This window comes from Dermacentor andersoni, chromosome 2, assembly GCF_023375885.2.
Source record: "Dermacentor andersoni chromosome 2, qqDerAnde1_hic_scaffold, whole genome shotgun sequence".
NCBI classification, from domain to species: domain Eukaryota; kingdom Metazoa; phylum Arthropoda; class Arachnida; order Ixodida; family Ixodidae; genus Dermacentor; species Dermacentor andersoni.
Genome location: NC_092815.1, coordinates 87,645,142 through 87,658,031, shown reverse-complemented (window position 1 = coordinate 87,658,031; position 12,890 = coordinate 87,645,142). Strand labels below are relative to the sequence as shown.

At 48.3% G+C, this 12,890-nt stretch overlaps 1 protein-coding gene across 1 annotated transcript in view; it reads left to right on the top strand.

The window, feature by feature from the left end:
- Positions 1–12,890, top strand: part of LOC126541677 (solute carrier family 23 member 1-like) — a 71,984-nt gene that overhangs the window by 55,611 nt on the left and 3,483 nt on the right. The window contains exons 5-8 of the mRNA XM_050188547.2: positions 5,470–5,651; positions 7,845–7,968; positions 9,341–9,482; positions 11,068–11,321. Of these exons, the coding sequence (XP_050044504.1) occupies positions 5,470–5,651; positions 7,845–7,968; positions 9,341–9,482; positions 11,068–11,321 (702 nt within the window). The remainder of the gene's footprint in view (positions 1–5,469; positions 5,652–7,844; positions 7,969–9,340; positions 9,483–11,067; positions 11,322–12,890) is intronic.

Here is a 12,890-nt window from a genome sequence, read left to right as displayed (position 1 = left end):
TGTTAACTCAGGGTATATGAAGTAAAATGATTCTTTCGGCCAAAAATGTGCGCTGTCAGCTGATTTACCACCTGAATTTGAGCTTGTCTGTCAGCAAGACCGGACCGAAAACTATAGCGATACCTTCGGTCATATAGGTTTTTTTTTTTCCTCCACATTAGTACACATCTCATTATATCAGCTTGTGGAACATACTTGAACCGTAGGCCTCACAAGATTGAGAAGCAGGTCGCCTACCTGAATTTCCGAGCCGTCAAACGGCAATATCGTCAGGGAATGCGCTCGCATTTTACCTGAAGGCAGCGATAGTAAGGATAGCAATCTGGTGAAGTACGCCTCGCCCACTTTTGCTCAGACGCACAAGAATAGTTATAGTTAGGAATAGATGAGTATGACGGGGTGAGAATTTTCATATTATGTTTGCTATAACGCGACCGCTGATACCTCAAGCCAGACACTTTGTACTGGAAAGTCTCCACATGTGAAGCGTGGGCTACACAGCCGTCTACCACCGCCTGCGTGTTTCTTTTCCTGCGCACTCAGACGTGCAGCCCAAGAAGAAAAAAAGAAAGCACGTGGTTTGAGAATGCGAGATCCGGCAGCCTTGATACGGTGGCTTAGCCTTGACTCCCTTGCCGGTTGGAGATAAGTTGAAGGTCGCCCATAAGCGCACACCCCGCAACACTGGTTAACGCATAACAAACGTCAATGGAAAAGAAGCAACGATCATTTATTCCCGATTTCGGTCCTTTGGGGGCGTCTTGCTATTGTAATATCTTCGTTTTTTTTTTCTTTAGTTGCAGTCGCTAGGCTTCTGCTAACGGCTCGGACTCACCAATACAGGCCAAGGTTGAAATTCCAGCAGAAATGAATGCGAGAAACGCAACAACAACAACAGCAGCAGTAGCAGCACCAGATCCAAGGGCTTTTCGAACGTATGGCGGTCATTCGCGAGCCGCATTTCCCTACAGGGGTCTCGGGCTGTTTTGGAGGACATATTTAATATTCATCTTGGCAGCAGAACCGTCGCATTCTCGACTCTAAACGGAGAAAACGTTTTGTTTTCGAAAGCATTCTCTTACCATTGATATTGTCTGAGTTCGTAAGGCAGAGCCTTACATATATCGCCTTCAAAATTATATTTAATCGTGCAGTCATTTTATAACTGCCAGCGGAAATCTCGACTACTTATAGGTTTGCTCGTCATGAACACGCGTATGCCTCTGGAAGGCCAGTTGTCAAGAAAACTGCTCGCAAGAGTCCTACTTAAATTTTTGAGCACGAGGCCACGGGTTCAAATCACGACCGCAGCTGCCGCATTTTGATGAAGACCAATTGCAAAAACGCTTATGTACTTCAATTTAGGTGCACGTTAGGGAACTCCAGATGGTCCAGATTAATTCGGAGTCTCACACTACGGCGTCGAACCTATAGCACATCGTGCCAGATTCGTAACGTGAAACCTCACAATTTAAAATGCCACATTGTTTTTCTTTTTTCTTTTTCCTTTTTTCGTTGAAAGAAATTGTTGCGACCGGGGGTCCGAAGCTGTGTGGTATAGCGTGGAGGAGTAAGGGAGCGTGGGGCTGGGCCCGAGATCCAAGGCGTTTAAACACACGTTTAATTACATTATGTACAAGAGTTTTGCAAGAAGTACAGAAAAATAAGTTCATGATGAAGTTCCAGCTGCCAATCTATCCAAGCGTTCGTCTCTCTTTTTAACCCCCCTGCGTTGTCATTGTCCAGTTGCCTACCCCCAATCCGGCGCCAGGAGACGGGTGACATCACGTCCCACCAATCCGGGGGTTGGTAGCGCTTTCCCTCTAAAGGGAGCTAGGCACATCACTGTGCTCGAACAGGGAAGGGGGGGGGGGGGGGGGACTGACCCCTTCTCCGGCGCGGACGCACCAGTTTGGGCGGATGACAGGTGATGTGAAGAAGTGTCCCCTCCAAGCAGAAGGGGAACCGAGGGGCTCGATTTCGTTAATATGAATATAAGGTCAATAGACACTGAAGCCAAGGAAAGCATCGGGGAAATTAGCTGTAGTTGAAATTGAAATGTAGAAAATAATGAAGGGGGGGGGGGGGGAATTCAAATGGTCGAAGATATAACTTATCATCGGTTGGAGTCGAGCCCACAACCTCCGCATTACGCGTGCGCAGCGTTATTAAGTTAGTAGACGGATTGATAGCCATCGCCGTAGCACAATTATTAGTGCCACCAGAACATGTTTCGTAAGAAAATTATGCAGCTATTTCTTAAGGAAATTCTAGTAAGTACAGCAAGTAAAAGAATCGGAGCCATAAAGTTTTTTTTTTTTTTTTTTGAAGGCTATTTACCAGCGGACCACATTATTTTATCACCCCTGGCTCACAGCTTCCAGACGGTTTGTCTTCGGGGGTATGGGTGCACGTTGGAACTATAGACAAGCTCAGAGCTTAGTTTGTATACCGTGGCCGACGACGTCTGGACACTAAAACAACGGGAGAAATGGGTTCACGTCCAGCTCAAACTTGAACAGTCAGTTTACGCGACTCGCATTATCTCTGAAGAAGGATCTCGAAACGTATCGGCAGTATAGTACACTATACCCATAAAAAAAAAAGAAACGAGGAGTGCAATCGACGGTCGCTATCGCATCGCACGGAAGTCACGGAGATGCCTGTGTTCCGCGTTCGTAATTCGCAAGCTATCTCGAGGGAGCACTCGTCGTGAAACGCAGGACGACACCGTGCCTTCCGGGCTTTGAAGTCTCATAGCTGCGCGTACGTGCGCTTATATAGATTCGCTGGCGGCGCACAGTTGCACTCGGTGTCGTTCTGTTTTATCACTCTGACGGACATTAATTCTTGCGTGACCCCACCCTGCCGTGTACCTGTTGCATAACTTCAGCGGGAGCTTTGCTTTTTTTTTTTTTTAACGGCTTGACGCGATACGCAGGAGCTGAGCTCCAGGCTATAGTGCATCGGGAATCCGCGCGTGACAAGCCCTCACCTCGTCCCCCTCGGCAGGTAATGTCCCGGAAAGAGCACACACGCGCAGATGCAGTCGTGGGGGGCGGGGCGGGGGGGGGAGGGGGGGGCTGTAGAGGTAGGTTAAGTAAATCACCTTGAATGACGCTCGCATCTCTAGCTCATCCGAACGTCCTTCGCAAAAGGTGGTAACAGATCCGGCGCTTTCCTTTTATTTCTTTCTAACTTGCGCGCTCACCAAGACGAGTGACGCTGGCGAGCACGCCGTACGTCTGCGAGCTCATCCTCTAACGCATGCAGCATATTTTTCGCGTCTTTTTTTTTTTTTTTCTGACGGGCATCTAAATGGAGCTTTGGGTTTTTCTGAGACGCATTTATTTATTTATTTATTTATTTATTTATTTATTTATTTATTTATTTATTTATTTATTTATTTATTTATTTATTTATTTATGACATCTTCATTTATCTCCGTTTCACATCGCGACACCCATCCTCCTGTGGTGGCATTTGAGGCATATCGTGGACAATAGATGGTGTCCAAATTATTCCTTCGGCGATGCCTCGCTCTCTCGAAAGCCAGGCTTTTGCGGGCTGCATACGCCAGAAGCGATGGCAAGTGCCAGAAATGCGCCATGTCCTCCACGTGTTTGGTATCGCGCACGCACGCGCACGCACGCGCGCGCGCGCGCGCGCCTACACACACACACACACACACACACACACACACACACACACACACACACACACACACACACACACACACACACACACACACACACACACACACACACACACACACACACACACACACACACACACACACATACATACATACATACATACATACATACATACATACATACCTACATACATACATACATACATACATACATACATACATACATACCTACCTACATACCTACATACATACATACATACATACATACATACATACATACATACATACATACATACATACATACATACATACATACATACATACACAAACGTACATATATCGCGAACGAAAAAAACATAAAGTGTAGTGAAGAAGACGCACGCAGTGCGGTCGTCATTGTGGCGCGAGGCTCGCGCTCTGGTTGCCATTGGTGCCGAGAGCTTGGACTGATGGTTCTCTGCGAGCATATATCGCCTGACAACTGCTATTAAAACTGCCTTGATGAAAGCATAGAGCTCGCACAAGGAGGAAAATGTTGTTGGCTGCAGGCGGATCTACAGCCTTGCCGGAATTGCCGGCAATCGCTCCACCCCAGCGCCGTCTTTAAGCGAAGCTTAAGCCTGTAATTTATAAGTACCTCGTTCGGCGCGTCCTCTTTCAAAGCGCACCGCGAGGCGGAGACGAACGAGGCGACGCGCACAGCCATGTGTGTAACGGAACGTAGGCTGTCATGTCGGTTGCGAGGCATCCAGAGCACGATGCCACCCCGGCGCCCCCCCCCCCCCCCCCCCCGACAAAAATAATCCCCGGAATGAGGCTTCTGAACTTCACCAATCACAATCCAAGTCCTTCATTAGGGGCCGACACACATTTCGTCGTAATGTCGACTGTCGTTGCGGTAACACATGTCGTCTGCTTTTGCAAGTAATAACTCGAGAGTGGTTTCGCATCGCGAGCTATCCGGCTCCCTGAAGTATGGTGCAAGTTCCCAAATTAAGCGTTAGACGCCTAAATCATGCCGATGTCACACCGACGAAGTTATGCAAACATAAATGAAAAACCGCTTTCTAGATAGGGCCTAACGCGTTCGCGTTACATTTGTCCACGGTTGCACAGTTCCGGGCGAGGCTCTGGAACGAACCCACGTCTTCGCATTACGCGTGCGATGCTCTAACCAATTGGGCTGCCGCGGCGCCGCTTTCCTATGCACTTTCTTGCGTATTTATGTTTTACTACTAGAACTAACCTTGGGAGTGCTAGACAGTGCCACCACTCACAAGCCTTGGCGGCGGATGTGGAACATCCTTTCTGCCGCAGGCGTCAGGAGTACGTGATATTTTGGGGCGAAGGCAACTGGTCGCTTTGAAGCGGACGCATCCTAGCATCTTGTGAAAGTGTTGATCTCATAAAACATTGTTCCATGACGTCATATATAAAACAAGTTGTTCTAACAGGTGAATCGGCTGCCTTCCGTCGTGAATAGCGTAGTCGATCTGTAAGCTGATAATTGGTGCAACAAAAGGTTGCCTTGACAGGTAGAGGCGGAGCGCGCCCTCAATTGGGCTAATTATTCATCAATTGGCCGTGACGGGACGAGAAATCAGAATAGTGCATTAATGCCTGCAGAGGCCTAGGCCAGAACTTCTGCGAAAGCGGTAGTTTGCTGAGCACGCCTATCGTTAACGCAAGGATATCCAACTTAAGCCAAAGAGACAACCAGCTTTCTCATTCGGTTACATAACGCCCATTCATAAGCCCATTTACACCTTTTGTTCATTTCCCTTTCTTTTTCTGTCGGCGCGCCATCATCGCAGGTGCAAGGTGCCATCATGGTCGCTTCCGTGTTCGAGGTGCTGGCCGGCGCGACGGGCCTGGTGGGCCTGCTCACCCGCTGGATCACGCCATTGGGCATCACGCCCACCATTGCGCTCATCGGGCTCTCGCTCTTCCCGGAGGCGTCGCACCACGCCCAGACTAACTGGCCCATCGCCCTGTCGTAAGCGCCTTTCCGCAACTCTGCGCACGCTCCTTCATTATACCGACACCGCTTCCGCAGGCGAAACTATACGGGCGGTTCGCATAGGTGCGAGTACGAAGCATGCAATCGAGTAGGTATTGTTTCTGGGCTCCCGCCGTGGTAGCTTAGTGCCTGTGGCGTTGCATTTCCCAGCTCGAGGTCGCAGAATCGATCCCGGCCGCGGCGGCGGCATTTTGATGGGGGCGAACTGCAAAGACTGTATAGGTGCACGTTAAAGAACCCCAGGTTGTTAAAATTAATAATGGAGTTCCTCACTACAGTGTGCCTCATAATAGGATCATGGTTTTGGCACGCACAACCGCAGAATTCAATTGATTTATGTATTTATTCTCGGCAAGGACGTCATGTTAACACGGCGGACGCAGCACTTAACTGACCGGACTAAGTGGCCTGCCGCGGCCAGTGAGTCTCAATACGAGAGGGCTCCGCCCGAGATTAACCACACGGAGTCCCTTCGTACAATAAAGTTCATTCATTCATTTAACTGGCCTCCCGAAAGGCTACCGAATTGGGCAGCCTTTCGCAGTTGCCCAATGCCTCATACCCTACGCTGACTTTAGTTTCCGAGAGGCTGTCAAGCAGAATTTTTCGAACTCTGATCCGCAGTCGGTCTCTCTGTAGTCTTCAAGAGTGCCCAACAGTGTCCGCGTTTACTGGCTCTGTAGGGTGACCTCCTCTTTGGCGAGCACCCGCTGTCGAAAGACAGAATTAAAAGTTTCGCAAGGTAATGGCGACGACAATTGTAAAGTCTCGTTCTCCGAGTTTCGTTATCGCCCTCGAATTAAAAACAAGAAACAGGATTGACGACGACGAATAAGTGCGACCACAGTTGTCCTTTGATTAAATCTGACATCGGGACCTTCGTTTGTTCTCGTTAAGATAGATGATTTGGCCTATGCCAAAGCAGCTTAATCATGTTAGCAAACTGAGACTAATGTATCAGACATAAAAGCGTGGGAGCTTGGGCGAGTTTGTATGGTTCCATGTTGCATGTGGTTCCATGTTGCATATGGACGTACAGGTGACTTTGTTATTGTTTTAATTTTAGAGCGCAGCTCATAGGTCGCCCGTCCCTGCGACGAGCGTCGGCGTTGTCTCTCATAATGGTGCATCCAGACGAAGGATCGAATCCGGATTTGCAGGGCTGGACGGCGCGTCACGGGACCTCACATCAGCATTTTGCTTCGTCCGCGAGCAGTAAGCGAGCAAACGAACAGAGCAAAAGATGAAAGCGAACGTGGAGCGCAGTGGGAGATGAAAGACGGAGACAGCGAGGAGAGCGCGAGGAAGAAAGTGAAGGAGGAGGGTATGGCGAAAGCGTGAGAAACGTAGGGCCGCGCAAGACGGGAATTGCGGTGACGATGGTTACGAGATGGCGCCAGAGTAACGCGCGTCGTCTGTATGAAAGTGCTGCGTGAGCTGAGGTCTGTCTGCGCCGGCTGCTATGAATCGCGCCCACGCCTCACCCACGCGCTGCCTCTCGTGATCTCCCGATTAGCGAGGCAGTCGAGCCGCACTTAGCTCCGTTTTCAACGTGCCACACGAGACAGATTGTCCGCGCCTGCCAATACATCGCGATATGCGCTCAAATTTTGCATGAGATAGTATCGTAAACGTCGGTGAATTTTTCTTTACTTTGTGTAATAAATTTCACTTTGAAATCAGCGCTCGTCCTGCTTTTTCTTCACTTATGTCAACGTCTTTTTTTTTTCGTGCTGTACACATGCATCTTGAAGTATAAAACGTCCAAAACGTTTTCCTGGCAGTTCAAAATATGACGTGTGGATATGGTAGTTCTTATGATCCTATAGCTTGTGGTTTTCTCCGGGTATTCATGGATATCAGGGGATCCACGCGGCTTAGAAAGCACGCGTGCGTGCGTGCGTGCGTGCGCGAATTTGTAACAATTATCCGAGGCCAAAAATAAACTCGATGTCGTACCGTGAGACTGACTCTGGCGACACCTCCACAGTTCAGCTAAGGGGAGATAAACAGTTAACTTGGGCTTAATAGAGCTCGCAGGATATGCCGTCTAAGTAGACGTTTGGTCACCCGTGTGCCAAGCTCTGAGCAACGTGCATGTGTAATTACGACGGAAATCTGCGGAGCCACTGCAATGTCTTTTTTTTTTTTACGCTTATTGCATCGCAGGACTGTCGCGCTGGTGACGCTGTTCTCTCAGTACCTGCGCAACGTGCGCGTGCCCGTGCTGGGCACCAAGCACCGAAAGGAACCCCACCGGCCGCGCAGGATGGCCTTCTTCTCGCTATTCCCGGTTGGTATACACAGTTGCTCACTTTTTGCTCGCTTACAGTTTCTCTGCGTATTTTATTGAATTCTAGTTTCTACGAAGTACAGGAACAAGCGCAATACGTACACTTGCGAGCAACATACTAAAACAACGGCGTCAGCAAAAAATGAAAATGTATAGCGCAGACTCCGCAACGTGGGATTGCTTCAGTGCACTGCATTGGTCGAACACGTGCCACTTGATTTCAGCCATTGGTCGTCAACCTTTTGCTCGCGACTTTACATGGACGCTTGAAAAGAGGAAGTGAACACGATGATTATCAAGCAGTCTCCATCGTGATATTCCACAAAATGAATCTCGGTAAAGGACTTCTTCTTTTTTTAATGTACACATTCGGGAAGCATGGAGTGGAACGTACGCCCTAATTACTACCAAGACGCCGTAGTGGCTAAACCGTGACATGTGTCCCGCATAAAAGTGTTCAGTAAAATTAAATGCTTGACGGGAAAGCTAGTTGTTTCGTGTTAACATGTCAGCTTCTAATCCACGCATCGTGAGGAATCGTTGCTTAAAAACAGTGACACCCTGTTATATTGTTCGAGATTGCACTTCTACAGATTAGGGCTTCGGCCAGTTGTGTAGCCCATGACACAATTTCGGGCAGGGTTCTAGCCTGCGGCTGAGTTCGGGCTGTTTTCTTCCTCGTAGGTCGTTTCTTGTTTTTGACCCCCCGCGGTGACTCATTGGCTATGACGTTCCGCTGGTGAACACGAGGGCGCGGGTTCGATACCCAGCCGTGGGGGCCGTATTCTAACAGGCTGGGAATGCAAGAACGCTATGCACAGTATACTGAAACTTAGGTGCACGCTAAAGAATTCCAGGTGGCCAAAATTAATCCGAAGCCCTCCACTACGATGACTCTCACATATATACGAGTATAACCGTGTGCAGTTTGGGGGCGTTAAACCGCCAATTTAATATTTATGTCGTTGTTTTCACAGTAAGTTACAAAATTTCTATTAGCGTTCTGACACAGAAAGACTGTATGCTCACATAACTTACAGCGCAGAAAGTCGGAGACACGAAAGAAGTATAGGGACGACATTTGTCTTGCCATTTTTCTTGTCGTCCTCTCGCTCTCGCTCTCTCGCTCGCTCGCTGGCTTTCTTTTTTTTTCTTCTGTGAATCGTGAATCTTCCAACACTCCCAGTACTCCATTCTTGTTCTGTAGACTAAGATGATGGTCTACTCTGCCGTTGTTGTTGTCTCCTAAATATATTTGCCCCGGAGACGGACTATTTCATAGAACTGCTTCCTCAGCTGGCTGCCACCAGCCTGCGCGCGAGTAAGCAGAGAGACGAGCTCACTTCTCCCGTGCCGCCCTCCGTTCCTCTAGATAATCATGACCATCGGGATCATGTGGCTGATCTGCCTGGCGCTGACCCTCACCAACGCCGTCGGCCCCGAGAGCGCTGCCCGTACGGACACCAAGCTGAGGGCCCTGAAGGAGAGCGACTGGTTCAACGTCGCCTATCCGTGTAAGTGTACACACGATGTCTGGCGCTGCATTCTATGGCAGCTCATCGGCATTTTCATTTGTACAGTGACAGCAGCCTGTGAATTCCTGGTTCTCTCGTATTTGTCCGGAGTCGGCATGAGCGTTAGTCGCTTAACGTATTCGATACATAAAGCTTGTCAACGTTACATACCGATTGCTCCAGCTACAACTACGGGCTGATCATTTTCAAGTTATCAGGAATCTTTTTTTTTTAATTGCCTGTGGCAGATAGCGTAATTCTTGCCCTTGAGCTTGATTATTCGAAGAGGCGAACATTACCAGCATGGGAAATCGAAACACATATTCAACTAATTAACAAACATTCGTTAAATAAATTCTCAATTAATTACTTTGTGGCACAGCTCGCAATTTACGAATTGTAGCCGGTGGCTTTGCAAGGCGTATCCACTTTAAATAAGTATCCGGGGTGGCACCACTTTAGAGATACTATTTCCCCGAAAAGTGGGACAAAATATATGGGCGTTCCAGTTGCTTTTGTCCTTCAATGTATACAAGAGTGTTTTGTTAAAAGTGGAACAACAGTGCATTTTTACGGCGAGTTAGGTGGCGCCTATCTCTAAACTGGTATCATTCTGGAAATTCATTGCAAGCGGATACGTCTTGCAAGCTCACCGGCTACCATTCGTCAATTGCCATATATGCCGTAAAGTAAATAATTAAGTTAATTAGTTCACCTTTCTTAATTAGTTGATTTCTCGTGCAAGTTATATCCGCCTCTCTGAATAATCTAGTTCAAGGACAAAAATTATCTGCCACAGGGGATTATTAAAAATTCCGGAATAGCTTAAAGATGATCACCCCGTACATTACATTATTGAAAATTTGTGATTAGGAACAAATCGAGCATTTTTACTGACCAAGCTTCGTAGCTGCGGTATCTCGAGCGTCAGAATTTGCGCGAAATCGCCAATACATTTAAGAATTTATAAGCTTTACTAATAATCTCATTAACTTAAGATCTTTGGGGAGTATGTAATGACATTAGGGGACAATGCTGTGGCGAGAGACATACCTCGAAACTGGTCCTATTGTCAGAATACTCTTGCTAACAAAACATGCCTTGAGCACTGGTCCACAATTTACGTCCACAATTTCAATATGAGCGTTAGACCTATACTATTTGAAAGTTAATTAGTGCATGTCGCTAATTACGGAGCATACGGGAGATTGCCGCATAATATCCGTTGTCCACCGCTGCTATTAACATATGCCCGAAAAAAATTATGATTCTGCTTCATATTCTCTCTTTTTTCTTTGTATTCCTCCTTTTTTTCGTTGTTTCTTTAATCACTCGAAACAACCGTCGCTGCAAAACCGGATCACGTTTTGATTTGCAGCGTAGATGTAAATGTTCCTTACGGGTTCTTAGCGTTGATTTCCCCGGATTATTTATTTATTTATTTATTTATTTCTACTTCGGGATGGTTCTGGAGCCCCTTCGAAACGATTTCGGCAGCTCAGGGACTGAGTATATACACGTCCCTCCCCGCGTTGCCAAGGCGCCCGCCGCTCACGCGACATCGTATATACCTTCCGCCGTGCAGTCCAGTGGGGGCTCCCGACGGTGAGCGTGGGCGCCGTGGTCGGGCTGCTGGCCGGCGTGCTCGTCTCGGTCGTCGAGTCCGTGGGCGACTACCACGCGTGCGCGCGCCTCTCCGGTGCCCCCGCACCGCCCGTGCACGCCGTCAACCGCGCCATCATGGTCGAGGGCCTGGGCTCCATCCTGGCCGCAGCCTGGGGCGCCGGCTGCGGGCTCACCTCGTACAGCGAGAACATCGGCGCCATCGGCATCACCAAGGTAACGCGCGCGCGACGCGGTGGCCGTGCAACGTGCTGATCGAGAACGGTGCTCTATACAGACGCCCGACGTGTTTTCTTGCCGTTTACTCGGCTCGTATAACGTCGGTTTCGTTTCTCGTGTTCCCGCAGAAGGTTGGGTGTCCTTCGCGCTGCCATTGAAGCATAATTGAACGGAAACAAATTTGGAATTTAGAACAGCGCGAAACGGGACGGGGACAGAAGAGGACGCACACAGCACTGACCTGTGTTGCGCTGTTCTAAATTCTAAATAGCCAACCGAAGAAGCCCAAATTCTGACGAATGAAAACTAGTACGAAAATCGCCTCGTGGCGAATCCTATATAACCGCAGTAAAGCACTGGTACACAAACATGACACGCGCACGGTCGGGCTGCCGCTAAATGTTTTAATTCTCGGTATTGCCTGACACGGTGCGCGCCGACGAAGGGTGCTGATGATAGTATACCAACGGAGAAAGACCTTAAAGTTTGATGGGATTTGGTAACTGTCCATGAAAAAGAAAAAAAAAAACTCGTGATGACATGGCCGCGCCTCCTCAGTCGAGTCCGGGATCCTGCATTTCTTGGGGCTAACCTTCTGGGGATATTCAGCGATCAAGATAGCCTGATCAGTGATCCCCATCAGGGTAACAAAAGAGAAGCCTCCCTCCTACCATCACCTTCCAACCACCTAGGTACCCCAACCTGTCACCCCCTTCCCATCCACTTTCAGCGGAGGACGGATCGTCCAGAAAAGAAATATCCCTAGAAAAAAAAACATAATAACTACGTTTTCAAACAAACAAGAGTCGTGGAGAATGCACGACGTCTACCCAACACAATTTACTCACGGGGTCGTATAATTAGGAGGAGAAAAATTGAACGTTTACACGTGATTATCAACGTATACACGGTACAAATATGGCGTAATTTGACCGATCCCTTGCACTTGGGCCAGTCGGTCACTGCGGCCGTCGGTATGAGTTTGAACAAGTATCACCATCAACTATAAGGCACCTAGTGGATACTGATAGGCTAGTTGGTGACTCATGATTTTGCTGAAGCAGCGCACTAGGAAAAAAGACGTTCACACAAACATGAAAGATGAGGACATACACAGGCGCTGAACGGCAACTATTGGTTTATTGTTCAAAGACGCGCTTGTTTAGTCAGTGGCAGGCGCGCGTAGTCAGGTAGGCGCACGCGCTGTGACAGCAGCATGACGAGGAAAACAAGAACAAACCATTAACAAATAGACGAAGGTGACCATCACTGGGTGCGCTCAAGATAGAAACAATTACCCAGGTATAGCGGGACGCTTTTTCAGAAAAATGATACAGAGGGGCAGCTGCAGTGATGCACACGTCTTCTCACTTCTCGGTCTCTATTGCTTATAAAATTTCAAACGAAAGGGGGAAATTATAAAAGCACTGCTAAAGTTATGCGATAACAAATGTGAGGTCAGCTTCACAAACCCAAGTAAGCCGCCTCATGCACTCCGGGTACCCCTCGATGCTCTTCGTTTCAATATGGCAGAAAGCTTACGGAAAGAAATCGGGCGGAGCCACA